This window comes from Dryas octopetala, chromosome 6 (assembly GCF_963921425.1).
Source record: "Dryas octopetala chromosome 6, drDryOcto1.1, whole genome shotgun sequence".
In the NCBI taxonomy this organism is placed as follows: domain Eukaryota; kingdom Viridiplantae; phylum Streptophyta; class Magnoliopsida; order Rosales; family Rosaceae; genus Dryas; species Dryas octopetala.
The window spans coordinates 6993748-7021527 of record NC_141371.1 but is presented as its reverse complement, the minus strand read 5'-3'; the positions used below and the strand labels follow the sequence as shown (position 1 = coordinate 7021527).

Genomic DNA, 27780 nt, shown 5'->3' with positions numbered 1-27780 from the left:
AATATATAAACCCCCCAACTCCCCCACTCTTACCCATCACAAACACCAACATTAATCACTTCCAAAGCCACCAAAGCACTCACTCATCTCTCTCTCTCTTCCTCCTCTCTGTCACTCTACCTAAACTAAGAGCTAGCTAATAAGCCATGGCCAAGGACATTGAAGTTGGTGGGTTCTCTGCAGGCAAGGACTACCAGGACCCACCACCAGCACCATTGATTGATGCAGAGGAGTTGGGGCAGTGGTCCTTCTACAGGGCCATCATAGCCGAGTTCATTGCCACCCTCTTGTTCTTGTACATCACTGTGCTCACAGTGATTGGGTATAAGAGCCAGACTGACCCTCTCAATGCTGGAGACCAATGTGGTGGTGTTGGCATTCTGGGTATTGCTTGGGCCTTTGGTGGCATGATCTTTGTCCTTGTTTACTGCACTGCTGGTATCTCTGGTGGGTTCATTTCCTTAATCCTTATCTCTCTTTAATTAAAACCTATTTAGCATTTAGCTTATGGTTTGCTAATATGTGCTTATCATGTGCAGGAGGGCACATAAACCCTGCAGTGACCTTTGGACTGTTTTTGGCTAGGAAGGTGTCACTGGTCCGAGCCATATTGTACATTGTGGCTCAGTCCTTGGGAGCTATATGTGGGTGCGGGCTTGTCAAAGCCTTCCAGAATGCTTACTACACCAAGTATGGTGGTGGGGCTAATGAGCTCGCTGATGGGTACAGCACAGGCACTGGATTGGCTTCTGAGATTATTGGTACCTTTGTTCTTGTCTACACTGTCTTCTCTGCCACTGATCCCAAAAGAAATGCAAGGGACTCCCATGTCCCAGTAAGTACCATAATTGCAATTAAAGTTCAATCCACAATTACTTGAAGAAATTAAGTTGATTTTGGTTACTCACTCTTTTCTTATGTTTGAATGAAATTAATTAAGGTCTTGGCTCCACTGCCAATTGGGTTTGCTGTGTTCATGGTTCACCTTGCCACAATCCCAATCACTGGCACTGGTATCAACCCAGCTAGGAGTTTTGGAGCTGCAGTGATCTACAAGAAAGACAAGGCCTGGGATGACCAAGTACTTGACCCTCTTAATTAATTCACCAAGTACAAAGGAATTTTTTTGCTTGCAAATGATACTGATCAATTACAATTTTCTTTTTTGTATTTGTTTCAGTGGATCTTCTGGGTCGGACCATTCATTGGTGCTGCCATTGCTGCCTTGTACCACCAATACGTATTGAGAGCAGGAGCTGTTAAAGCTCTGGGTTCTTTCAGGAGCTCCTCCAACATATAATTTCTGAATAATTTGCATTCTGGTGGCCAAAATGTTTCAAAGAGGATTTGTGTTTTCTAAATGGTGTGGGAGATCCACTTTGGAGTTTGGAGCCCATGGAATTTGTGTATTATTATGTATTTGGTGTTGTTGAGGATGTCAATTGTGTCAGCGTCTGTGTACAAGGGCACTCCTTTTAAATGTGCCTCAATGTTGCATTCTGCTCTGTTTTAATCTTTCTTTTTTAAAGCTTTGATCAGTTTGGTTATTGTGCCATGAATGATGATGTTTATTGATAATTATCATCAGCGGCAAGAAGTGCATTGTTCAATTTGGTAACTAGACTTGATGGTGTTACTGAATTGGCGTTTCTTACATTGTTGTGAGCTTGTGATGGGAAACATTAAACTTGATAAATTATTCCATTAGTAACAAACCCCACATATACATTAAATCTTAAATATTTAATCCTAAATTTTAAACCTTAGACACTTAGAACATACATAAGTGAAAGATGTATTTCGTTCATGTATTACTCTATATATCTTTTGCAAGATAAAAATTAGAAGTAACGAAACATCCTATCAATGGTTTTTTTTTTGTCGCAACTAAAGTGTGCATACTTACAAATGAATCTATCATTTTCAACTTCTCTTTCCTGGAAATTTCTTTCAATGGGTTAATGCCATGACTAAAACTTCATGGTAATCAACTCCATGAGTCATAATTGTTCCGCGCGCCTTAATTAGCTTTCGAACCGCATTAATTGTCCAAACTAAGCATTAAAAATGGGAAAGGGAATGTTTTCAAGGCAACCCTTTCATCATCAATACATAGACAAGGCAAAACCAAAAACCAAAATATGAAAATAAACCCATTTCCCCCCAATTAATACAATGCAACCTGAATCTCTTCTTTGACCATTATATATAACAAGCCCTTCTCCACCATTCAGCTGCAGAGTTTCACATCCATTTCTTCAAGCTAGGCACATTGAATCTTACAAAATACAATCTTTAACACTTCAACTATATATGGCATCTGATCAGCTCTTGAAGATATGCATGATCTGCATGGTTACAATGCTCTCTTTGGCTATGCCTTCACAACAACAACTCTCATTGACAAACGACACCATGCCTGCAGATGTTGATGAGCTTCCACAATACCCAGAAAACCTCGCTCCTGAAAGTGGTGGATATTCGGTCTCTTCAGATTCACAATACACTCCTCCTCCTCCACCAGCTTACATCAATGCCTTGGCCCCTGAACAACTTGAAGATGACCAGCTTCTCTCTCCTGAATACTCTCATTCTCCTTCTCCTTCTCCTTACTTCCAAGATTTGGGTCCTGATGATCAAATCACACAATACCCATCTCCACCTTACATTCAAGTTGAGGCTCCTGAGGTTTCTGAGGCCCCTGAAGCTGAAAGCTATGAGCTTTACAGTCCTCTTCAAGCTCCATCACCAGCACCCTTTTCAGGGTTGTTGGGGTCGTCGTCTGATCAATTACCATCCGATGCTGCTGCTGATGATGTTGATGACGTGTCGGCTTCTCCTCCTCCGGTGTTGCCCTTCAACTACAGAGCCGAGGATGAGAGTGCTGATGAATTTGAACGAGACTACTCTGAAGCTTATTCGGAGCAGAGTAAGAACAGAGGAAGGGTTGTGGGCTTTGTGCTTGGTGCTGTTTGCTTGGTTGGCTTGGCAGGTTTTGTGTTCAGCAAGAAGAAGTATAATAAGCCAAGAGCAGATTACGAGTACGAATTGGCTAAGAGAGAGGATCTCTGAACTCTGATATTCATACATTACATGCACTTAATTTCCATATAGCTTTATAGCTCTTATAATCTTGATCATCAAGTTTTGTAAATGGAACATCCCAACTACTTGTTACTACTAGTGCTACTCAGTCTACTCCTTAGGGGTTGAGTGATCACCATGGCAAAAATTGGGACATTATTGATGTAATGAATTATATAAGTATATGATGAAATATATACCCAACTCCTTTATCAAATATGACTAAGTTTCCGATTACTTAAAAAGAGAATAAATTTTAAAAAGACGATATTTTCAAAACACATTAATATTTAAAACGCATGCATTAGTAAATTACATTATGTGACAAGTGATGTGTGAATTAACAACTTGTCATGATAATGCACTAAATATACTCCACTTTTCACATAATGCATGTGGTTCACTGGTATGGTACGGGTTAAAAATGTAGAGTGCTGCTATTTGCACACCCTAAATTTCTCTTTGCACACCCTAAATTTCTCTTTGCACACCCTTTCTTGAAAAAAAAAAAAAAAACTCAAGAGAAAAGACCATTTGGCCCTTCCCTCACCCACACACCCCCATCCATTTTTCTTTTTGCACACCCTCCCTAAACAGAAAAAAAAAACACACACACACACACCCAAAACTCACACACCCCATCCCCATCCCCATCCCCCCCCCCGTACACACCCCCTCCCCATGCTGCACCACCCTCGCGCAGCACCACCACCGTGCGCCGCCCACCACCCTCCCCGCGCGCAGCACCACCACCGTGCGCCCACCACCCTGCTGCACCACTCTCCCCGTGCCCACCACCATGCACCACCCCTCTCTCTCCTCCCTGCTGCACCACCCTCCCCGCGCCCAACCCAGCCCCGACCACCCCAGCCCTCCAGCCACCGCGCGCAGCGCCCAACCCAGCCCGACCTCCTCCCTCCCCTCCACCCAGCCCCGGCCCCACTCTCTCTCCTTCCCTCTCTCTCTTTCTCTGTTAACACACCCGCGCAGCACCTTCTGCACCACCCTGCTCGCAGCAGTACCACCACCGGACCATCCTCGCGCGCAGGCCGTTCGGTAGTCATCCGCCGAAACCGGCGGGTTCGTTCGGTAGCCATCAGTCGAAGCTGTTAGTTTCGTTCGGCAGTCATTTGCCGAAACCATTAGTTTCGTTCGGTGGTTGTCTACCGAACCAACCGCAGCGACAGAGAAAGGGAGGGAAGAGAGAAGGGAGAGAGGAGAGAGGGAAGGAGAGAGAGAGAGATGGAGGAGCCGAGGAGGGGGCTTCCGGGCTGGTTGTGGTGGCTGTTTTGGGGGTGCTGTGGTGATGGTGCATGCGGAGAGAAAGGAAGATGGTGGTTAGTGGTGGCGCGCGGTGGTGGTGCTGCGAGGAAGGTGGTGCTGCGCGCGGTGGTTATTGGGTGAGTGGAAAGGAGAAAGGGGCTGCCGGGCTTGGAAGGAAAAAAAAACAGAGGGCTGCGTGGGTGGGTGGGTGTGGTCGGGTGAGGGAGATGAAGGAGGGTGTGTGTGTGTGTTTTTTTTTTTGTCTGTTGATAGGGTGTGCAAAAGAGAAAAAATGGAGTTGGGGTGTGTTGGGTGAGGGTAAGTGTGTCTTTTTTTTTAATTTTTTATTGTTTTTTTACAAAAGGGTGTGCAAAAAGAAAAAAAAGGGTGTGCAAATAGCAGCACTCAAAATGTATTCCTTTTAGCGCTATTTATAAATAAGTCACACTTTCTCATTGCATTATATAATTTTTATTTTATTTTTATTTACTAACCATATCAAATATCAATTAATTGACATGTAAACTGTCACAATAGATTTATTTGATGAATTTTTTTTAATTGTGAATAAAATATTATTTTGAAATTGAGTAATTTAATTTGTTTGTTTATAATTCTAATGGTAAAAGTATTTTACTTGACACTCACAATAAAAGTTCAATGTTCGCTCATTCCAAGATTAAAAACGAGGAAAAACAAAAAGGAGCAAATAATTTAACTAAGTAAATCTCTAGAGGACTAGAGCAAGATTGGCAAGAAAAGACCTCATATTTCACCACCTATGAATTAATGTCTCCAAAGGTTGATTTTGTTCATCAAGAAAAAAGGGTTGATTTTGTGTGTGACCCGAAAACTAACAACATTTTTATTTCGGGCCATTGGAGATAAAGATGCACACGTGTGTGATATGGATAAGCCCAAAAGCCCAATTCTATTGGGAACCGTGGGTAAAAAACACCGGAAACCAAAACAGGAATAACCAAACGACGTCGTTTTATTACTCTTGGTAATTTCGTTGGTTACAGTCATCTCTGTTTATACATAGGTACAAGGAGAGTCTCTCGCATCTGTGTCCCCGCTTTTCTCTGAATCTTCAGTCTCAAACCGAACACCGCTCTCCAACTCCCAAAGGTACTCACTTTACGTTCTCTGTGTCTCTGCGTTGCTTTATTTCAATCATCCATTTTCTTTTTTCTGTAATTTCCTGCTATTTATTTTTGTTATCATCCACAACAATTTCATTAGAATTCTGAGAAAATCTGTGAAATCGCGTTGCTTTGAGCTCCGATCTGTTCTCAGTTGCTATGATACGAATCACTCATTCCGTCAACTGGTCTAAGCGTCTTGAATGCTTTAAATCGCTCACTAGATGGCTTAGCTTAGTTCATTTTCAGTTTCGTTTGGATCTCTGTGTTCAAATAGAGATCTATTAATTGCTATGTGTGAATGTATGAATTCGAAAACCTGAGGCTTGATAGAGAAATCGTTTTCTGAGAACAAGATTTTCTTGAAGCATAATACCTGTTTGGATGTGCCATACATCCAAACCGGTATTATGGATTTTTTTTTTTTTTTTTTTTTTAAATTTTGTTAAAGGTTTTTGTAATAATTTATTGTTTTAATAAACTGTAGTATTTTTGCAGAAAATATGGCATCCAATAGGGGTCAAGGTGGAATTCAGCAGTTGCTGGCTGCAGAGCAAGAAGCTCAGCACATTGTCAATGCTGCCAGAACTGGTAATTTTTCCTTTTTGTTTGCTTGTTGATGCCTTTTTTCATATAATAATCTATTATCTGTTTGTAGAAGTACTTGATTTATAACTTGATGTGTGAATTTCTAGATTTGCATTTTGCAAACAGAAGAGACCTTCTGTTGTTGTGTTGTTCAACAATTGGCCTCTTGTGAACTCTTGTGTAACGATGATTTCTCGATTTTATTCAGAAAAGTTCTAGATTGATAGTCCGATATGTCAATCTGGATCATTGATTAAGTGGGTTCTTATTTATATGTGTAGTCTAGATTGATAGTCTATTGCTGAATGCTAGAATTTTCGACTAGAGAACATTCCCCTATATATGTGTGTGTATTGGTATATGCTCCTTGAAAGGGTTTTTTAGTTGCTACACCAAAACTCAACATCTTGAGTTGTTTCCTAATTGCTTCGGTGTTTTGTTGTCTTCTGTTAGCAAAAATGACTAGGCTGAAACAAGCCAAAGAAGAAGCTGAAAGGGAGATTGCTCAATACCGCGCCCAAGTAGAGCTTGAGTTCCAGAAGAAAGTTGCGGCGGTATGTATATGTTGGTGAAAGCTATACATTAACTCATTAAGTGTTCATTAGGTCGAGGCATTCTCAGTTTTCTAATGCGTGCCTTGTGATGTTTGGAAAATGAAAATACCAACTTAAATATGTAGTTTGTGTGTTCCTCCGTAGGTTTTCAATAGTATGTAACTGTCCCAATACTTTTGTAGTGGTTATATCTGTGTGGTAATTCTGCCTTTCTTTCCCCCATGTTTTCATATGGTCACTGAGCAGAGCAGTGGAGATTCAGGGGCTAATGTGCAGCGTCTTGAAATTGAAACCACGGAAAAGATCAAGCACCTCTCGTCAGAGGGCTCAAGGATATCGAATGATGTTGTGCAAATGCTTCTGAAGCATGTGACGACAGTAAGAAATTAATCCCATTGATGGTAAAAGTGTAATTTCAAACTCTTGCTAGTATTGTATTCTTTTAGCCTGATTCATCCTGCTCCTTGGATTTGTGGTCTTGTGGTTAGTATGCTAGTATTGGCTATTTGGTATGTTGTGGTGAACTTTGTCGAGCAAATAACTTTATAATGTATCCTGTTGGAGAAAAATAATGTTGAAAAAATTGTTAGGCCAATTGTGTGGAACTTGGTACGAGTTGAATCCTGTTTTAGTCATTGGAGTATAAGGGTTTATTTGGCACAGTTTTTGGAACAATCATATGATTTTTCTAGGTGTGGAATGCAATCTTTACATTTTCTTAGTTGGTTTAGCTGCAATTCTTTTATGTCTCTAAAAGTTACTGGAATCCCATGCCAAGATTTTGATTACTAACTTGTAGACAATTTCAGTTTTACCATAGCATCACTGCATCAGAACCTTTTATTTTCTTGAATGAATTCAGACGTTCTTAGTTTCTTTTCGTGAATGGATTCATTCAGAACTTGTTTGAACGAAGATTTTTAATTAAAAAATGCTCTGTCCCAAGAAAAATGAATAGGATGTACATTAATCTTAGTATGCCTCCCCTCTTAATATGAAGATGCTTCTGCTATGCCTTCAAGATTAGGAAAACTCTTAAAATGACACAATTTAATGAGATGTTAATAATTTTGGCATTTGTTTTAAAAGATTAACAATGTTTTAACTCTTTTACGCGGTGAAAGGATCAATATATCTAAAGAGCCGAGAAAGTTGAAATTAGAGTTAACTGGTTGAATGTGGATTTATATAGGGGTAATTTGGTCTAAAAAAACTTGAAAAATGAATTATTTATTTCAAAATAGATATGAAAATTGTGAACGCCTTGTATTGTAATGGATCATTTTACAAAGGCTTATTTACACCATTGCCCTCTGTAAGATACACTTTTTTTCACTTTGCCTCCTGAAACTTAAATCCTCTCAGTTTGCCACCTGAACTTCACAAAATTGTTGTAAAAGACCCTATGCCGTTAACTCTGTCAATTTTTCCGTTAAAATAGCTGACATGGCACCTATATGGCATGAGTGAGACCTTTTTTTAGTTATGTAAGATTCATGTAAACAAGCAAAATTATAAAAAATTGACATGGATCTTATTATTTTTAGTTTAAAAAATATTTTTTTTGTCTACATGGATTTTACATAACTAAAAAATGGTCTCACTCATGCCATATAGGTGTCACGTTAGCTATTTTAACGGAAAAATTGACAGAGTTAACGGCATAGGGTCTTTTGCAATAACTTTGTGAAGTTCAAGTGGTAAACTGAGAGGATTTAAGTTTCAGGGGGCAAAGTGAAAAAAAGTGTATCTTACAGGGGACAATGGTGTAAATAAGCCTTTTACAAAATTTCCTCCAAAATTGTCATCCATCCCTTGATAGTGTTACAAGAGCTTGAAAGAGGATCCGAAGTTGGCGAATGATCGAAGAATACGTTATCTAAGCCATTCTACAAACTCAAAAGCTAATTACTCCAAGGTGAATTTGTTAACTTGAGACCAAGGTGGCAAGGTGATAGTGTTAGCTCTATAATTTATAACTCTAGTTTAGTTTCAGTTTGTCTAGTCCCTTTCTTGTTCTTAGAGAGGATTAGTCTAGGGTTTCTATCTAGCTTCTTGTCAATGGAGACGAACCCTTGCTTGTTAATCGTTAGTTTTTTGTTTTGGGTACTTTACCTAGTAAAACCAAAATGAGAAAGGAGCACTTCAATTTTTACCGAACGAACTGCAATTTTTATTGAGCGCTCAACGGTATGTGCTGAGCGCTTAGCAGCTGCAAATGCAGCTTACATATGCAACCTAAACACTACATTTGCATCCTAAAAACTGCATATACAAGCTCAAAATGCCCTAAAAACTGCAAATGCAACTTCAAAATTAGCTCTAAGTGCAAATGCATCTCAAAAAAGTTGCAGATACACCCTGCATCTGCATCTGTCGAGCACTCGACAACTTTTTTTACACTGCCAATCGTACGCACGCGAATAGAATATCCTTTGGCTTAATTCTTTTAAGGTGGATTTCTAGTAAGAACCTTGCATTTTTTGTCCTTAGAGGTAATTTATTATTATTTTTTTCAAGTTCTGTGGATGGTGTTTTTGTACTCACAACGAGAGTTGGAGGTGTTGATATTGTTCTATGGGATAGTCACAGAGAGGTTGTGGTGGTGATGGCCCAGCCTCTTTTCGACATCTTTTCGCCCTAACAGGCTGAGATGTTGGCGAGTATCAGGAGGTTGCAGTACTGTTGAGTGCAGATATATCGAAGTATTATTTCTTGAATCAAAGGCTCAAGCTATCATCAATCGTCTTAGAAATTTGGCGGTGGATCTTGCTTCAAATGGGCACCTAGAGCATGTGCAATGGTTGAGGTCAATATGCAATTCAATACAAGCCTATTGACCTCATTCTTCAATTATTGACTCGACACAAATCTGTTTTGTTGCAATAGTTCAACTCAATAACATAAGTCAATAATTATATGTTTTTAAATATTTTCGTATATTTTCTTACAAATTAAAATTTATATATTTATTTATTTTAAAAATTATACCATTAAAATTATTTCAATGAAATCTTTAAAATGAGTCCAATATTTAATATTTTTTAATAATTTAAATTAATATCCAAATTTAATAAAAAAATCATAATTCATATTAATAACCAAATATGTTCACAAGCGCAAACTTCAACAAGCAAATGCAAGATGGCCCAATGGCCCCAATATCAAGCACGTTCATGTACTGATGTTGCAGCAATCCCGTGGGCTCAAGACAACTATTTACCACTTTTTCTCTCCTCCTATCAACTTTTTTTTTTTTTTTTTTTCATGGTGGGTTCTTTTATTAACTTTAGATTAATTGGCAATCGACAATTGTGAAGTCAATTTTTTTATCTCCCAATTGTCATTTTAATTTATTTATTGCCAATTACACTCCATTGCAAACCATTTTTATTTCAAATTGTCAATAAATATCAATTGAATTGTCAATTGGTCTCCATTGCACATGCTTGGGGGTCTCTTACATTTATTTGATAATACTAGATGTCACTTGTGCTTATATTTCTTGCAATTGTAACTGGGTTGCGCTTGCAGCCGTTAGTTTTGTTTTGAATTATAGCAACAATCATTTTTGGCAGGATTATTTAGAATCTCTCCTCCATGATACTATGTAATAACTCTTTTACTCAATGAATCTTGTTTTAGCGATTTAATAAAAAGGTAGGAGAATTTCCCGAGCATACATATACCGAGATCTAATTGTTTGATAAGTCATATTGTCCAGTTTACAATAGAAATCAAATGTTTTGGGCAAAGAAATTAAGTCTTGTGTGAAAGAGGCAGCTAGTGACCAAGTGCTGGGAATTGGGATCACCTTGTTCGATTCTTGCTTATTACTGCATTAATATTGAAACAATGAAATCTTTGGCATTGAGTTAACATACACTTATAATAAAGAACAATCCACGTAGATCACACAGAAACACCAAACAAAGAAGATCTAAGATAAGGTTCAGGGACATCTCCTTCCACGGCAGACCACATGGAAAGGATGGGTGTCATACAAACAAGTGGGTCCTATTCATTTTCACCAGGCAAGCCTCCCCCTATCCTCCTCTCCATTCCCCTTTGATTTCTCTTGTCCTTTATTATGGATCTTGCTGCCTGGACTCTGTGACAAAATGGGTTGTGGTGGCTGGCCCCAAAACAAGGATGGAGACATTTGCATGGTTAACATGATATATTGCATCATACACTTTCCATTTAACACCCAGCTAGCACCCAGTTTTGTTGCACTACGTACTAACGTGGCTCCACTATTAGTATCAATTGAATGCTCAATATTGTCTCAAATTTAATTATTTGGGTGAGAGAGATTTTCCGTAACAGAGGTATAGCTGATTTGGTATTCTAACTAAATGACATGCATGATAACACATATGTTCTTATATTTCATCACATAAAATTTTCTTCAATTTAAAAAAAAAAACATATTTCATAAGATGCCAAATCAACCTATTCCTTTATTATAGATAAGTTTTTTCCCACTTAGGTTCATTATTCCGATTCGGATTAGGGTGAGATTAGATTCTATGAACCTATCCATACAACAATGAAGCTAGGCACATGAGACTTAGAAGGGACACGTGCCCCTGCTCACTTTTTATTTGAGAAACTTCTGACATGATAAAATTAATTTATTTTACATAAATATACTTTTATTTTTTGGGTCGAACATACATAAATATACTTTAACTCTTACAATGCAACACAAATTGTGGCTAGTGTAAGTTGTGATTTCTATCTCTTTAACTCTTGCATTTTTTGTGGTGTCCCATGGGTGAATTTTTGTATATGGATAATTGGATACATTGCATTGGATTTTTGGATGGACCAGTGTACCTTTTTCAAAGTCCCATCTTTTAAAAAGCTTAATGTACCAACCATTATAAGTGATTTTTGTAGCATTAGGATTTGAGACAGCCCCATTGGGTCTGGGTTTGACTGGCAAAGGAAGAGGACCAAGTGAGTGGTGCAGTGGACTGGCTTGAAGGGAGTAGTAGTCATTTTGACTAGAGTCACATTTAGAATTAGGGAATCCAAATAGAGGCCAGACAGCTCTGACCTAGCAACCACGTGACGTGATCTAAGATCTCGCAGTTGAGAATTTCTAGGACATTTTACCAGCACAAGTCACGCTTTGAAAACTCAAGCTTTTGTCTAAATTTGAAGTTTCATTAGGCACAAGTTATGAAGTTTAATAGCAGCTTCTTAATGTGGGTCTGTCTCATTTAATACATCAAATGAAAAGCATTGCAAGATTTGCTCATATGTATTAGCTAGATCCTCCACTTTCATTTGGCATTATATGATTTTGAAAATGATCGATTCTGCAGAATCTGCACAATGATCCTCCTAAAATTTGCTTTCTAATTATGTTTAAGTTTAATCTTATTATGTGCATACATAAGAGCTCTAACAAAATATTCATAAACAAGGTTATCATACACTAGTGGCCCACGTTATTGGTCTTAAGAAATTAGTGAAATTGGACACCCACAAACACAGCAAATGAAGTATGGATTGTGCGGTTTTAGTGCAATGTGTGTAGCCATCTGATAGTGAAGCATTACCAAGTATCTAAATAATTAAGTCAACTTAAGGTTTCCTAATAAATGCTCGCTATGTAAAACTTAGATCTGTATTGGATGTTGGTGGCATTTATTTTATAAGGGCGATGTTATACTTACTTATAGAATATACTAGAAGCATAGATGAAGGTTAAGTAAGAAGGGAGAGAGTGGAGTATGTGGTACGAGAGTGAGATATGACTTATACTTACTTAGTCCGAATCAAGTGTTGATGCTTGGAAGAAGTGGATTTATCAATTAGTCAAACTGAACTTTGCTAGCTCCAACTTGCTTAATTAACCATGTAGCAGACATGGTGGCGTACTGTAATCCTAGTTTAACGCTAACGCGGTAGGAGAGGCAAAGAGAAGCCACTTAGCATTAAAATATGGTTGACAGTTTTGAGCAATTTTGACGTTCTAACGGTGCCACCAAAAAACTGTAAAAATGGCTGCGACACCCACGTTCTCTCATCGTCACCTTCTTCACACTCACAGCTCTCTAAACTTCAGCAAACCAACAACACGAACACCACAAATTTCATCCACACCATGCAAACCACTCCATGCCACCACTGATCCCAACCCGAGAACAAAACCATGCAAACCCATCAACCGGTTCCTGGGTTCTCTCGGACTATACCTCCTCCTCTGCTTCTGCTCCTGCTCCTGCTACTACTATGCTCCAGAACCGCATCTGGGTTCGGGTCAATGGGACCCATCTCCGCCTCTTTCGGCCCAGATGGGTTCTTCTGCGCCATAGACGCTAGCGGCAAGCAGGACGTGGTCTGTTGGGGGAAGAACAGCTCGTCGTCGACGCCGTCCTCGGCCTCTCCCTCGGCCTCGGCTTTCTTCAGCAACATTCCGGCGATGGCTGCTCTCTCGGGCGGAGAGGGATTTATCTGCGGCATTTTAGCGAACACCTCACAGGCCTACTGTTGGAGCTCCATTGCCCCAGGTATAGATCTTGTGCCTCCCGTATTCAAGACCACTGCTTACTCTCATATTGCCGCTGGGAAGAGCCATGTCTGTGCTATTAGAGGGTCCTATTATTCCGATCACGAGTTTGGTACTGTTGATTGTTGGGAAATTTTTGAAACTTGGAATAATAGTTTGAGTTCCAAACAGAGCACTCTGTTTTCTGACCAGTCTATTAGCAATCTTGTGTTCAAAAAAGTTGTTTCTGGTGAAGGGTTTAGCTGTGGTGGGGTTAGAGAAGGGGGGCTTATTTGCTGGGGACCTGATTCTTCTAATTTAGAGGTTTCAGATGCATTAGAAAATTTCACAGCTTTAGCTTCAGGGAGGGCTTCACTATGTGGAATTTCTGAACTTTCTGGTGAAGTGAAATGTTGGGGTGATACTGATTTGTTGGAGGGTCGTCCCAATGGAACCCAATATGTGTCGTTGGCAGCCGGTGCTCGCCATTTTTGTGGGATTCGGGAGGACAATCATGGTGTTGAGTGTTGGGGGATTTTTAACTCTTCTTTGATTCCAAAGGGTTCTGGGTTTGTGGCAATTGCTTCGTCGGATTTTACTACTTGTGGGATTAGGGAAGGTGATCTGGTGCTTGATTGCTGGGCTGCTAATGCATCTTCCTCGCCACCTGAGTATGATCCTCCACTGGAATTGTGCAGTCCAGGTCTTTGCACTCCTGGTTCTTGTGGGGTTGGGGAGTTTGCTTTCAATGCTAGCATTCTTAATGAGGTGGATTTGACAAGCTTGTGTGTTCGGAAAGATCTAATGATTTGTTCACCTTGCGGGTCAAATTGTTCCCAAGGATTCTTCCTATCCAGCTCATGTACTGAACATGCTGATAGAGTGTGCACAGCTTGCTCTCTTTGCCAAAACAGCTCTTGTTGGGATATTTGTGGGCTTCAATCAACTCCAGAGATGAAGAAGCTTTGGCATCATGTTCGTAGGTTGGTGATCATTTTTGGGTCTTCCACTTTGGGTTTTTTGTTGATATTAATTAGTTGGTGTCTTCTTCCCCGTTTAATCACTTCTCAGAAGGAAGAAGGGAACAAAAAGCAGTTTAAATCTTGCATTGGTAAACCAGAGTTGGAAGCTGACAATAATGAAGATTTAAACTCTTCTCCATCCATGGTTCCATGTCCTGGGATGGCTCGAGTGTTTCGACTCTCAGAACTAAAAGATGCCACCAATGGATTCAAGGAGTTTAACGAGCTTGGAAGGGGAAGCTATGGCTTTGTTTATAAAGCTGTGCTAGCCGATGGGCTGCAAGTTGCAGTCAAGAGAGCAAATGCTGCCACTATAATTCACACTAACAGTCGGGACTTTGAAATGGAATTAGAAGTCCTTTGCAAAATCCGGCACAGTAGTATTGTGAACTTATTGGGTTATTGCTCAGAGATGGGGGAGCGGCTGCTTGTATACGAGTATATGCCCCATGGGACACTTTATGACCATCTCCATGGTGGCCTTTCTCCTCTGAATTGGGGACTTCGGTTGAAAATTTCAATGCAGGCTGCAAAGGGGCTTGAGTACCTTCACAAGGAACTTGTGCCTCCCATTGTCCATCGGGACATCAAGACCTCAAATATTCTTTTGGATTCTGAATGGGGTGCACGAATTGCAGATTTCGGGCTCCTTGCTTCTAATGACAAAGATCTTAGTGGAGATGTGGAAAGTGATGTTTACAATTTTGGTATAGTACTGCTAGAGATTCTCAGTGGGAGGAAAGCTTATGACAGAGATTACACTCCTCCAAGTATAGTCGAGTGGGCATTACCTTTAATTAAACAGAGCAAGGCAGCTGCCATAATTGATCGTTATGTAGGTCTTCCGAGAAATGTTGAGCCTCTGCTTAAGCTTGCCGATATAGCAGGACTGGCTGTTAAGGAAAATCCTAGAGAGCGTCCTACCATGTCAGATATTGCATCTTGGTTGGAGCACATTGTGAAAGATAGTTTGATCTTGTAATTTCTGAACCTGATCGCCGTTTATTCATCAAACAAGAATTGAACATTATGTGTTGCAACTATTTCAGTAAGTACTGTTCTTCCGCAACTGTACATCTCTTATGAGCTTCTTGTAAATGACATTGTTTACTCCCTCCTTACTCTTCTTTCTTTGTTTCTGATTATTTCCTTCATCCTCACAAAGTGAAGGGGACACTATTTTTGTACCAATTTGATAATTTTGCCTACTCATGTAAAGCATTGGAGAGCCATCTCTACTTGAATTTGAGAGAGAGTATTTTAATGCACGACTATGCTCTGAGGATATTCTCGTTTTTATTAAGATGGTTTTGATTCTTCTTTAAATTAACAAATTCTTTAGTAAAATCTCATTTCCCAACATAACATTTTGTATTAACAATATACTTACATTTCAACTGAATGTTTGGCTATGACCCTAACTATGTCCTGCTCTAGATTGTCAACAATCATCATCATACTTTTAAGGTGGTGTTATTGCAATTATTGATATGTTGCACAAGAGAGTGATACTTAATTCATCAATCTTTAAATTACTGGTCAAATAAGTTCTGCGAATTGAATAGATTTTCTGATAACTGATATAGAAGTAGTGCAAATTCAGGTGCTCTCATTCATTCCACGCATGTTCCTTGTAGGTACATGAACCCACAGATGACCACCAGCAAGTTTGATTGCATCCAATAATATTCTTTTACCTTGTGTGACTAGATGTCATATTTCCAGTCATGGAATATTTGCTAGCAATTTTAACCATGACACCTTATAGAATTTTTCACTAACCAATTTCTACAACTGTTGGCCAAAAAAAAAGAAACAATTTCTACAACTAATAAATGAGAAAACTACGGTGTATTCTGCCTTGAATAAATTGAGAAGACCAATCCGTCTCTTGCAGTCCCATTTGAGAAATGGAAATCCAAGTCATCCAAGCACTCTATGACAAATCGGTTTCGGAAGAGAAAAATAACCTTAGCTTTATGATCCGGAAAAGAATGTAAGATCCCAGAACTTTATGGTAGGCTCCAAAAGATTGCCAACCTCATCTATCCCTTTTTCATTTCAGCTTCTGTCTTACTCTCTCATAGCCCCACACGACCTGTGCAGCCCTAACCAAACTTCAAGACAAAAGTAGAAAAGGAAGTGGCCTTTCAGGTGAAGTGGGTTTGTTTATCTGAGCTTGCTTTATGCAAGTAGCCAACTCAAAAGCTAGTTGATTGGTGTCTGAGCCAGGAGAACATAGTGGCGAAAAAGGTCAAGGGAGGTTAATATGGGCATAGTCCCTTAGAAGCTAACTTGAATATTCCTGATTTAAATGCTGCTTCACATTTCTCATACTCAAAAAGTGTATGTTCTACTTGAGTTGAGGCCCTATAGTGCTTTCTCAGCGCAGGCACCAAGTCTTGAAGTGGTAGGTAGTATAGGACTATAGGAGGTGTCAATATAGTGCAAAATTCAGTAAGAATGTATATTTATTCGCAAATGCAAGCATATAATGGCATGCCTGGTTCCCTGTATGCCATTTGCTAAACCCATCAGAGATTTGGTGGCCAAAGTGAATGGCATGCAAAGAGCCATGCATGGCATGTGTCATTTATTTGGGTAGATTGTGGGAACTGTATTCTAATATCATTTTGTTAAAGTTTAGTTAACAGAAGTTACAATGTTTTATAGGCTCTTGATCGCAAGTTAGGGGTTTCCCTTTCTAAAAACCCTGATCCTTCTGGGCCATTCCTGGAACTATACACTCTTTAATATTGCAAAGTACACAAAAACATTGTTAAAATTCATAGTCCTGCAAGTTGCAAGTCGAAAAGTTCTTGGCACACGATATATCAGTGCCCCTTAACTTCAACAGGAGATTCTGTATCGTTTTTGCAGGGACTAAATTGTTAACCTGTGGAAATTTGAGCTCCCATAGTTACTATTGCTCATGTTGGTCTTTCTCCATCTTCTTTTATTAAAATTTATTTTGTTTTCTTCTTTGTTAAACTTGGTATTATGATTTTATTTTTCTGGTGCTAATTATTATGATGTATTTGGCTCATATTGAACTTGCTTCATTAGTTACTAGTCTCTTCTTTTTTTTTGGTCGAAGTGTCTCTGCTGCAGTTTTTGAACTTTAGGCATTGTAAACCTCAGAAACAGTTCAAGAAAGCTCAACACCCGTGCGGGCTGCAAAGTTAATTTATTGGAGGTAACTTTGTCCACTTACATTTTGCAAAGTACTATCAACAACAGCAAGAAACAAAGTAAATCACCTCCACATTCCACAATTAATCAAACAATGTAAAGCCAAAAAAAAGTGGTCGTCTTCCAATTGGATTTGGCATGCAGATCCTATATACTCAAAGACATTCCATAGGCTCGTCCAATCTATATCTAGGCTCAAACGGTTTTCCTGGGGCGACTTGAGAAAAATAAGCAGGCAGAATCATTATAAGGACAACACATAGTCCTCAGATGCAAACTGGTTTTGCGTGGTACTAGCTGTGGAGAAAGTTCTCTGTTTACATGAGTGCTGTTGGCTCATTTTGATATCCATGAAATCAGAAACAAGTCCAGGTTGTGAAATCTGAGAATCGTTGATGCCAAACTCACCAACCAACATCTCAACAGTCCTTGACATTCGCGGCCGGAGCCTAGCGGTTTCTTGCACACAAAGAAGGCCCACCTTTAAGAATCGGATAGCTTCGTCCTTAGGGAAGTTCATTTGAAGTGTAGGATCAACTAATTGTGGAAGGTTGTCAGCCTTGTATGCTTCCCATGCCTGCAAATTCACACACAATATGGCTTCAGTTTACCTTATGATAGAAAGCTTGGCCAATGCCAGTACTAATTAATTGCTCTAACTTGTTTACCTTCTGAACCAGGTAATGCTCCCCAAGTTGCAAGTCAAAAGCCACAACTGCACGGCCGCTGACAATCTCTAATAGCAGCACTCCGAAGCTGTAAACATCTGATTTCCGCGTCAAATGCCCACTAATGGCGTATTCTGGAGCAAGATAGCCTCTTTTGGATTATTGTGAGAAACCCCATTAGCATGCAATAGCTTTCAGAGAAGAATCCAAAGGCAAATAATCATGATGTATGAAGAGCTAGACTTACAATGTCCCAGCAACACGAGTACTGATGTACGAATTGTTATCTCTTAACAGCCTAGATAAGCCAAAATCACCAACTTTTGGTGTGAAATTGTGATCAAGAAGTATGTTACTGGCTTTAATGTCTCGGTGCAGAATATGAGGCTCAACCTCCTCATGCAAATAGGCAAGTCCTCGAGCTACTCCTAATGAAATGTCCCTCCTCGCTTCCCAACTAAATCTCATCCTGTTTTGCTCTCCACCTATTAATTAATCAATAATACATAACTACACAATTTGCCTCATAAAAAAATTCTAAGTCATGTTCTTTTGAAGAAATCTAGGCATTCATCCCAAAATCAATTGACAATGGGAGGAGTAGCTCAAATCCTTATAAGCCACTAACAAGGCCCTCACATCTTCAATGTGGGATTTCTCTCAACATCTTTCTTCTGCAATAATTATAAATTATGCTCCTACTTCTGCAATAACTGTTGCTTCTAATAAAATGAGGATCATTAAAGTACAAATTGGGAAATTAAAGAAGAAGATTACCTAGTAAAGTGTGTGAGAGGCTATTGTTTTCCATGTAATCGTAAACCAAATATCTGGCAGCTCCATCAACACAACACCCTTGAAGCCTAACAAGGTTTTCATGTCTGATTACAGAGAGTGAAGTTAATTCAGCTATAAACTCCCTCTCTCCTCGCATGGATTCAAGTTCAATGGAAAGCACTTTTATAGCCACAAGAGTACCATCTCTAAGCCGACCCTTTAAAAAACTCAACCAAAATTAAACCCATATCAGCAAACACAATCTATATGTGTGTGTATTCATTATATGCAGAAATGAACCAATTGATGGGTAAGAGAAAAACCTTGTAGACAGAGCCAAAGCCACCTTCTCCGACCTTGGTTGAGGAATGGAAGCCATCAGTGGCAGACTTCAATTCCTTGCAAGAGAAAATTCTGAAGTTTTCTTCATTTTGCCCATCTGGGTTTTGTTGGGTTATAAAAAGGTAGAAAAAGAAAAGCAATCAAAAACACTGTAAATCACAACAAAAATCAAGAACAAACAACATATTATATATATTACCGTGCCCGCTTCTTTCAATGACTTTCCCAGATGAGCAACAGAAGCAATTTCTACAAGGAAGTGGGAACTTCATGGTTTTGGCTGTATCTACTCAATTCTGCTTGAAAATTGAAATCTTGAAGCTTGGCCTAATCAAAAAGAATTATGGAGAGTAACCATAAAACAAGAAGCTTTGGGGAAAACAGAAAATGAAGACGCAGCATTCTATTATTGCCCACCGCGGCTTTTGACTTCATTGGGACAGGCTTCAGACTTTTTCAGGGTTTGAACTAGTTTCTCATTTGAATTATTATATTCCTTGACTTCATTGGGATAGGCTTCAGACTCTCTCAGGGTTTGAACTAGTTTCTCATTTGAATTATTATATTCCTTGTTGAGGACTCTGGTAAGAATTCTAGTTGGTTGAAGAAAATTGCTTGCTCTTATATTCTTATCATGGCATGGTACAACAAGAAAATTCTTTAATTTATTAGTTTTAAATCTTGTTGAGTTAGATAATAAATTACCACCTAATATTACCATCACACTGTTCACACTTCACACACAGAATTTATTCAACTAATAAATTTATAAGTTTTTTTTTTTTGCTAAGGTTGAAATTTATATGTTTGAAAAAGAAAGTTCACTAAAAAATGGGTGAAATGAGGGATAAAATGAAGAAAAAAAAAAAACCAAAGTGAAGAAATGAATGGAGTAATTTCATAATGGACACACCTTTTAGATAATTGTCCACTACAAAGTACAAAGTACGGAACATGCAAATATCAACAGATTCAAGTCATTCAACACGCCTAGAAAAATAAACAAAGCAGAGCATACCGAACGTGCAAGATTCAGACCAACCCCTAAGACTGTTTCGAGACCCTTTGACCTTTGTGATAGGAAGGCTTTGATATATTGGCAACGGATGCATGTAAGCTTTTCTTATTGGTCACACCTTATTACTTCGCCTATATATGAACAATCAAAATGAATGACTATCCTCGTAATTATGTTTTCTCATCATTTTAACTAATTTAGAGAATGATTAGTTTATACTTACTACATCAATTATTATGATGAATAATTAATTGACACATTAAATATACCATATTATATAATGAATTACTATGATATCTTTAGTCTTATTCTAGGATAATTTATTTTGTATAAACATAACGTACCACTGTTTGAAAAAAAAAATCGTATTTATATATTATAACACGTAAATTAATTAGACTACATAAGGGTGTTATAGGCTTATAGCCATATAGATTAATGAGAAAATTAGAGTTTAGTCATTCTAACATTTTTTATTTAGAAAAAAACTTTATAACTTTTTTTTTTTTTCCAAATCAAGTCCTTATTTTTTCTAAATAAAGTCTTTTGACCATTGTCTTGTCAAAGAAATATGTTATTATTTTTTTATTTTTTGAGGGTATAGGATACGGGTTCACCTCTTACCTTCTTAGGGTATAGAATGAGGTTTGTAGATGTTACATATTAGGCTTTAGCTCTGAGATTTTGGGCATAAGCCGACAAACCAGAGCTTGAGAAAAAATAAAAATATATTACCGAACACTTAAAAATGTCCGTCAAAGGCTCAACACCTGGTATGTGTAAAAAAATTAAAACTAATAGACTAATATTATGTAATATAAAACGGTTATAATATTATTAAAGTTTAGTTAGAATTTTAAAAATCATAAGATTTTATTTAATAAATTATTAAACTGAAGACCTAAACGGAAGTTTTTTTAGATTAATTTATGTTTCTTAGCAAGAGCATCGTCATCCTACCACGTCAGGGTCCGGTCAAGTAGGTGTGTCAAATTTTATGTCACAAAATAGACCCTCAACATTTTAAAGAAAAGTAGACAATATTGATTACCTTGCTTGCTGGTTTCTGTGTAATTTGTAATAGTATTCACACGTGTACTGTGTACATTTGAATGTTATGAACTTATGAATGAATGAGTCAGAGTTTGAAAACCACGACTGGAAGTAGACCTGGCAAACGGGTCGTGTTTTGCGGGTTTGGGTCAAACCCGACACGACCCGTTAAGCTTAACGGGTCAACACGGCACGACCCGTTAAGTTACGGGTGACAAAAACGCAAACACGAACACGACCCGTATATAAACGGGTGAACACGACACAACCCGTTCTACCCATTTAAAAAAAAAAAAAAACTCCCTAGCTCCACTCCCTCGACCCCAAGCTCTTTCTGATCCATGCCCACTCCCAATCTCAGAGACTCCTCTACCGCCCCTCCTGCCAGAATTTTGAAGTGCGATTGGCTGCTCAAGCCCCTCCCGCTGGAACCAATAAACTCTTTTCATTTATATCATAATCAACAAGCAGTAAGCTTTCTTAATAATTAGTAAGACAAAAAAGTTGCAGAAGACAATTCAAAACCCCATTCACCGACAACACAAACACCTCCCAATTCAACCAGAAACCCAATCCAAATCAATGAAATCACGTACATTACATCAAATTACAATAAAAAAAATAAAAGCCCACAAAACCCATTTAACTAAAATCCAAACATGAAATATATTCATAAGAAAAAGTGAAAAACAAAATACATAGCAAACCCAATTTATTTAAAACAAAACCAAAAAAAAAAATTGATCAAAAGAGAATGATCAGTACCCTTCGATGGTTGGGCTGATTATCATTGTCTGAGAGCTTATTATTATTGACAGCGAAAGAGTTGTCAAAATTGGGATCTCGTCAGCGAAGTCGCAGAGGAGAAGGAAGTGGCACAGGGAGAAAGAGGAGAAGGAGGCCAACTCGAGGGTGGTGGTCTCGCCATCATCGACCGCCGGACGGCTGTGGATCGAGGAGAGAGAGAGCTCGAGAAGAGAGAGAAGAAAGAGAAGAGAGGAAGGGGCGTGGGTTACTGGGTTGTGAGAAAAAAAATCAGAAAGGTTGGGGTGGGTTAGGGCTTTTAGTTAGAATGACACAAATGCCCTTCTCTTAACGGGTCAAACGGGTTACCCGCGAATTGACCCGACCCAACCCGTTATCTTAACGGGTCACTAACGGGTGACACTGATATCAACCCGGCCCGATAACCTTGAACCCGAACCCGTAAATTTGCGTGTCGTGTCGTGTCGTGTCGTGTTAACGGGTCGTATGTATTTTTGCCAGGTCTAACTGGAAGGTGTCAATAGTGAGTGCCAAGTGCCAACACGCGCGCAGTTGCATTACGCTTTACTTGAGGTTGAGTTAGTTCAAGCCATCGTCTGCCAAAGTAATGCACAATTATTAATATTAGTATTTACTTTTGTATTTATATTACATGGGTTGGGGTTCAAAACCAAGAAGCTCGACTCATATATGATGTATCTAAAAATACAAGAAAAAATGACATGGTCATATCTTTCTTAATCTCTCCTATTATATTTATATATAACATAAGCAGTTTCAAGTGAGAATGCTCTTGAATTGAGTTTGTATTTGTAGAAAATTTAATGAATAAGTAAAACACATGTATGATGGTGAAAGGGCAAGTGGGATCTATGAATCTATCATCTATCCCCCCATAACAAAATATTTTACATAATTAATTTGCTCAAACAACTCAATTTATTCATTGATATTTTTTTAAAAATGAAAATAAAGTGCTCAATGAAAAAGTTAAAGGTAAACAATTAATTTATTGTATTTTTTTGTCTACACAAAATAAATTTTTTTGATCGGCCACTAATAAAGGTTGTCTACGTACCAATTGCAGGATCAAATCACACGTAGTTCCAAGGTTTAAGGATTTCAATAGGTGAATGACCCATTTAAATGATTTGAGTAATTTGGGTAGGGTTTAAAGCCCTTGGATTTGATTTGAGAAATTAATTCAGGGACTTTTATGTGTAGAATTAATTTCTGAAGGATTTAGGCGGATTTGATTTGGTAACAAAATTAATTCAAAGAAATTTGTATGAATTACTTTCTAAGGGAATTTGAAGAATTTTGTGAATGAGGTTGAGTGTGAATTTCGCTCACATTGCCTACGTACCCATAATAGAATCAAACTGGACGAGTTCAATTAAAGAATTTGACTTGAAGGAGAAGGCCAGTTTTTTTTTTTTTTTTTACTTTGTTTTCTTGGCTTTGTGCCGCTTTAGAGATGACAAACGTCATTTATATTTTTCCTTGGCTTTCCGCCATTTCTTTGTTTTCCTTGTCTAATGCAAAGGAAATAGATCTCAGCCATGAGACTTGATTTCTTTATTGGCTGATGGTAGAGAAAGTGATTTCCTTTGTGGGGTTCAGCATAGAACCACTAACTTAGAAAATTAATTTTGTGGGGTTTAGACCAGAACCTCTGTCTTTTGAGAGATGATAGATTTATAGGAGGTTCAGACCAAAACCCTCATCTTGATATGATGGATTCAAGAGATGTACTTCATCTTGAATGAGTCATACCCAAAATAATAAAACTATTATTCCTTAAATGAATTTGGGTAATATTATTAGTATTTATTTACAATTTTTGTTCAACAACGCTTTTAGTACGTTTTACACCCGAAACTCATAACTTTATATCTTTCACTCATCCAATTGAAAAGAACGTCAACTGCAGAAAGCTAACTACTATAGTAGTAGTAAGAACGTAACTAGTGTAGATTAGATAACGTTAATGTCAATATGCATGCTTGGTGGAATTAGCCAAAAGGCATTGATATTCTTATATTTTATTTCCTAAACTAGTTTTACACTTTACATTTTTCACTCATTCAATTGAAGAGAATCTCAACTCCATAAAGCTAACTACTTTAGTAGTAGTAAGTACTACTAAGTAGTGTAGATTGCATAACGTTAATGTCAATATGCATGCTTGGTGGAATTAACCAAAAGGCATTGATATTTTTATTCTTATTATTTCTTCCCTAAACTTGTTTTTCTTTTTTTCAAGGACAAATTAAAGTCAAGGAAACCAATTTAATAAAATTAGGACGCGCGCCCGCTAGTCTCCAGCTACATTGGGGTTTTGGTTGAATATAAAGTGAAAGTACTTGTCGGGCTGAACTCAAATTATAAATAGTACTCATCATAAAGATTTTCTTAGTCTATTATTGCGATGTAGTTGAAGACTTGAAGGATGGGATATGCCATCCTCTTATTCTAATTAAACTCACCACCAACTCTCTTTTTCTAGCTTTTTGTTTTGTGGTTTTAGTTTTTTGCAGGACCTACACTTCAAGATTGAAGTAGGTTTATTGTTGTAAGTATAAGAATTATTGTTGTAAGTATAAGAATTGTGAACGTAGATCAACTTATGAGAATGATGAGTAATTGGATTGTAAAATACCTAGTTATTTTAATTAAATTAAAATCTGGCAATCTAATGGTTCACCTTCAATTCTCATGTTTATGTATGTTTATTTATGAGTTAATTACAATTACACCTACTGAGGTTTATCGTTTTTTCACATACACCCCCTGAAGTTTCAATAATTACACACACCCCATGAGGTTTTAAAATTGTTGCATATAACCCCCTACAAGAAAATAAATAAAAAAAAAAAATATTTGTATTCAGGTTGTACCTTACACCTTTAATAATCTTATTAGGCTATTTAATCCTTTAACATGCTTTTTTGCATAATTTCTCATCATTTTCATCTCACTATAGGGGGTTATATGTAACAGTTTTAAAACCTCAGAGGGTGTATGTGTAATTATTGAAATTTCAGGGGGTGTATGTAAAAAGACGATAAACCTCAGGGGGTGTAAGTGTAATTAACTCATAAATAAACATACATAACTCGTTTATTTATTGATTCTTACGATAGAATGCATTTACCATCAAGAGTTAAAGATTCAAATTAGGGCTATGCTAGGGTGCCTTAATTATTGGTGTTCTAATTGTGCCCTAGGCCACGTTTGGGATTGCGGTGGAGGACCCAAAAGCTGCTGTGGATGACAATTCTCAATCACATACAGCAGTTTTGGTGTTTAGTAAAAAACTAAAAAACTGATTTTCCCCACAATTCTCAACTCCCCACAAAAAAAACAGAAAGCACGTTTCTAGGTGCTTTTGAAAGCTGCAGTGACTAACAGCAACAATGAATATTTTATTTTACCCATAATACCCTCATTGATTTCTATGATTTTTATTTGTTTATTTTAAATTTAAAAAATTATGTCCATTGTTAGTTATATTTTATATTGTGATAATTAATTATGATATTTTATTTATAGGATTAAAATTATAATATACCTAAAAAAATAATATGCATACTTATTTAATAATTTTGTTCTTAGAAAAATTAATGCTAATAAAAATTTGTAGTCAAAAATTTCAAAAACAAGTAAAAAAACATATTATTTTTACCAAACAAATAAGTGAAATGCACTTTTAGCATCATGTACATTTTAGTAATGAGGAAATTACAGATTTGGTCCACTAATTATATAGCTAGTTCAATTTTGGTCCACGAACTTTTTTAAGTTCGGTTTTGGTCCATTTAATTTATAACAAGTTCTGTTTTGGTCCTTTCCGTTTATTTGGAGTGGACGGACGTTTATGTAAGGGGCAAAACTGCCATTTCACCATTGGGTAATCGATTGGGGGGTCAAAAGGAGTCAAAGGCTGGGGTCAGTTGGGGGGTCAAAAGGAGTCAAAGGCTGTTGTGATTCTTGTTCGTGCAAAAGGGTTTTCTCTCTGGCATTTTCTATTGGGATCGCTGGGGTCGCTGGGGTCGATCTTATAATCAGCTTGGGTAATCGATTTTTTGGCATTTTCTGCAATGGCTCTTGAATTTCGGACATCTGGAGATGCCCCAATCTACGGTGAGTCATGTGGGTTTTGTTTTTTTAATTTATGGGTGTTAAATATTGATGGGTTCATGTAATTTTCTATTGTTTGATGGGAAACTCTTCTTCTCAAAAGTTTTGTCCTTTTGGTTTGGGTTTTGCATTCCTTAATGTGGTCCCGAATGCCTTTTTTCTTGTTTATTCCCAATGGTCTGCCGAATGCCTTTTTTCCAGTGGTCCCGAATGCCTTTTTTCTTGTTTATTCCCAATAGCACTAAAAAGACTTTTGAGTTTTTTGTAATGGTTTTTTATGTGTTTATCTAGTTTTTTAATTGTTTTGGAACACATGGATATGCTTTGATGGACTCTGTAGACATCATTTATTGACTGTGCATGGGTTGTTGATGAACATTGAATTGTAGAGGTACTGATGATGTGTGCTATTAATTGAACTAGTTTTGTACTCTGATTGTGAAAATTTGGAACACATGGGTTATGTACTCTGGTTGTAAAAACTTGGAACACATGGGAAATGTCATCATTTGGCACTTAAAAAAATTGTTACTAAGAGACAAAACTGTAAAGAGGCAGCTAGCTGTTAGTGTATATGGAATTTATATGCCTTGGTAACCATATTATTCTTGTTTCCTATTATAGTGCTATGTATAGAATTTGTAATTAGAACAACTTGTGATGACATGGTGCCTAGATTTTCTCTTATTTGATATAGATTTTTTGCCGATTGTTATGGGAGTTTGAGTTGCTTATATAAGTGGGTGATGCATTAGTAGTTAGTTATCTACATCTTTTGGCACCATCAGCCCAATTTTCTATAACTGTTTACACCCAGTAGTGGCACCCCATCCTTTACTTCTCTTCAGTCATGTGTCTTATGATATATTAAGTTTGAACTTGTGTACTGGGCCAGCTTATGTTTTAACTTATGGGAATGACTAAGTGCAGTTGTTACCTTTTTTTTTTTTTTTCTTTTCTTTTCCATAATGAATATACCAACCTTTTTTTTCATTTTTCCTCTCCATGTGGGTTTTGTTTTTTTTTAATTTATGGGTTATGTACTCTGGTTTGTAGGTGATCCTGATGGGCTGAGCTTAGAGCTCCATTATGGGGGTGAACTGAATGATGGGGTTTATTCAAGAGGTAGGGTGTGTTGGTTAGATGATCTCAATGCAGATATGTTGTCACTACTAGACCTTATGAAAATAGGGTTGGACCTAGGTTATCATGTGAACCTTAAGAAGGTTGAGTCAGAAAAAATGAAGATTTATTACAGGGTTCCTGGAGTAGATGAGCCAAGTGGTGTAGTTTATATTGGGTCTGATGCTGAGGTTTTGTCACTACTTGGGGTTGTACCAGCCAACAGGGTTGTTTGTTTGTATTATACAGGCCCATGTGACCTTTCTAGAGTAACTGTGAGTCAGTCATCACAAGTCTCATCACAGGTTTGGCCTACCCTAGATGGTCCAGAGTTTAATTTAAACATAAATGATATTGATGCTGATAATTTATTAAGTGAAGTGGCAGGGAAAAAATGTGTAGATGAGGATATTGATGTTGATATTTCTGGTGGTCACCAATATGGGGATGATATGCAAATGTTTGAAGGTGAGGATGCTGATTATGAACATCACCAAAAAGAAGGGCATGATGGTCACCAAGATGGTGAGCATGGTGCC

The 27780-nt window shown here is 37.8% G+C and overlaps 4 protein-coding genes across 4 annotated transcripts; 3 read left to right on the top strand and 1 right to left on the bottom strand.

Annotated features, from left to right (window-relative positions):
• On the top strand, positions 1-1648 carry LOC147281807 (aquaporin PIP2-4-like). Its single transcript, XM_086246181.1, has 4 exons — positions 1-447; positions 540-835; positions 941-1081; positions 1181-1648. Exons 1-4 carry the CDS (start codon positions 147-149, stop codon positions 1298-1300), a joined length of 858 nt encoding a protein of 285 aa, XP_086102307.1. The 5' UTR covers positions 1-146; the 3' UTR covers positions 1301-1648.
• Positions 1649-5337: 3689 nt separating this feature from the next.
• On the top strand, positions 5338-7355 carry LOC147281806 (V-type proton ATPase subunit G1-like). Its single transcript, XM_086247450.1, has 4 exons — positions 5338-5478; positions 5991-6083; positions 6534-6634; positions 6881-7355. The coding sequence occupies exons 2-4, from the start codon at positions 5996-5998 to the stop codon at positions 7022-7024; spliced, it is 333 nt and encodes a 110-aa protein (XP_086103576.1). The 5' UTR covers positions 5338-5478; positions 5991-5995; the 3' UTR covers positions 7025-7355.
• Positions 7356-12531: 5176 nt separating this feature from the next.
• Positions 12532-15417, top strand: CCR1 (CRINKLY4 related 1). Its single transcript, XM_086247690.1, has one exon. The coding sequence runs from the start codon at positions 12804-12806 to the stop codon at positions 15141-15143; it is 2340 nt and encodes a 779-aa protein (XP_086103816.1). The 5' UTR covers positions 12532-12803; the 3' UTR covers positions 15144-15417.
• Positions 15418-17314: 1897 nt separating this feature from the next.
• Positions 17315-19802, bottom strand: LOC147281804 (putative serine/threonine-protein kinase). Its single transcript, XM_086247122.1, has 6 exons — positions 19340-19802; positions 19122-19237; positions 18799-19015; positions 18269-18506; positions 18022-18172; positions 17315-17930 (listed from the first exon to the last, which is right to left on the bottom strand). The coding sequence occupies exons 1-6, from the start codon at positions 19410-19412 to the stop codon at positions 17598-17600; spliced, it is 1128 nt and encodes a 375-aa protein (XP_086103248.1). The 5' UTR covers positions 19413-19802; the 3' UTR covers positions 17315-17597.
• Between the last annotated feature and the right edge of the window lie 7978 nt (positions 19803-27780).

What these genes read in the sequence shown, in the direction of transcription:
- LOC147281806 (XM_086247450.1), top strand. Translation starts at nt 5,996, where the DNA reads ATGGCATCCAATAGGGGTCAAGGTGGAATTCAGCAGTTGCTGGCTGCA. An exon ending in TGTCAATGCTGCCAGAACTG is followed by an intron (nt 6,084 to 6,533) that starts GTAATTTTTCCT and finishes GTCTTCTGTTAG; the next exon opens with CAAAAATGACTAGGCTGAAA. An exon ending in TCCAGAAGAAAGTTGCGGCG is followed by an intron (nt 6,635 to 6,880) that starts GTATGTATATGT and finishes GTCACTGAGCAG; the next exon opens with AGCAGTGGAGATTCAGGGGC.
- LOC147281807 (XM_086246181.1), top strand. Translation starts at nt 147, where the DNA reads ATGGCCAAGGACATTGAAGTTGGTGGGTTCTCTGCAGGCAAGGACTAC. An exon ending in CTGCACTGCTGGTATCTCTG is followed by an intron (nt 448 to 539) that starts GTGGGTTCATTT and finishes TATCATGTGCAG; the next exon opens with GAGGGCACATAAACCCTGCA. An exon ending in ACAAGGCCTGGGATGACCAA is followed by an intron (nt 1,082 to 1,180) that starts GTACTTGACCCT and finishes TATTTGTTTCAG; the next exon opens with TGGATCTTCTGGGTCGGACC.
- LOC147281804 (XM_086247122.1), bottom strand. Translation starts at nt 19,412, where the DNA reads ATGAAGTTCCCACTTCCTTGTAGAAATTGCTTCTGTTGCTCATCTGGG. An exon ending in GCTTTGGCTCTGTCTACAAG is followed by an intron (nt 19,016 to 19,121) that starts GTTTTTCTCTTA and finishes AGTTTTTTAAAG; the next exon opens with GGTCGGCTTAGAGATGGTAC. An exon ending in AGCATTACCTGGTTCAGAAG is followed by an intron (nt 17,931 to 18,021) that starts GTAAACAAGTTA and finishes GTGAATTTGCAG; the next exon opens with GCATGGGAAGCATACAAGGC.
- CCR1 (XM_086247690.1), top strand. Translation starts at nt 12,804, where the DNA reads ATGCAAACCCATCAACCGGTTCCTGGGTTCTCTCGGACTATACCTCCT.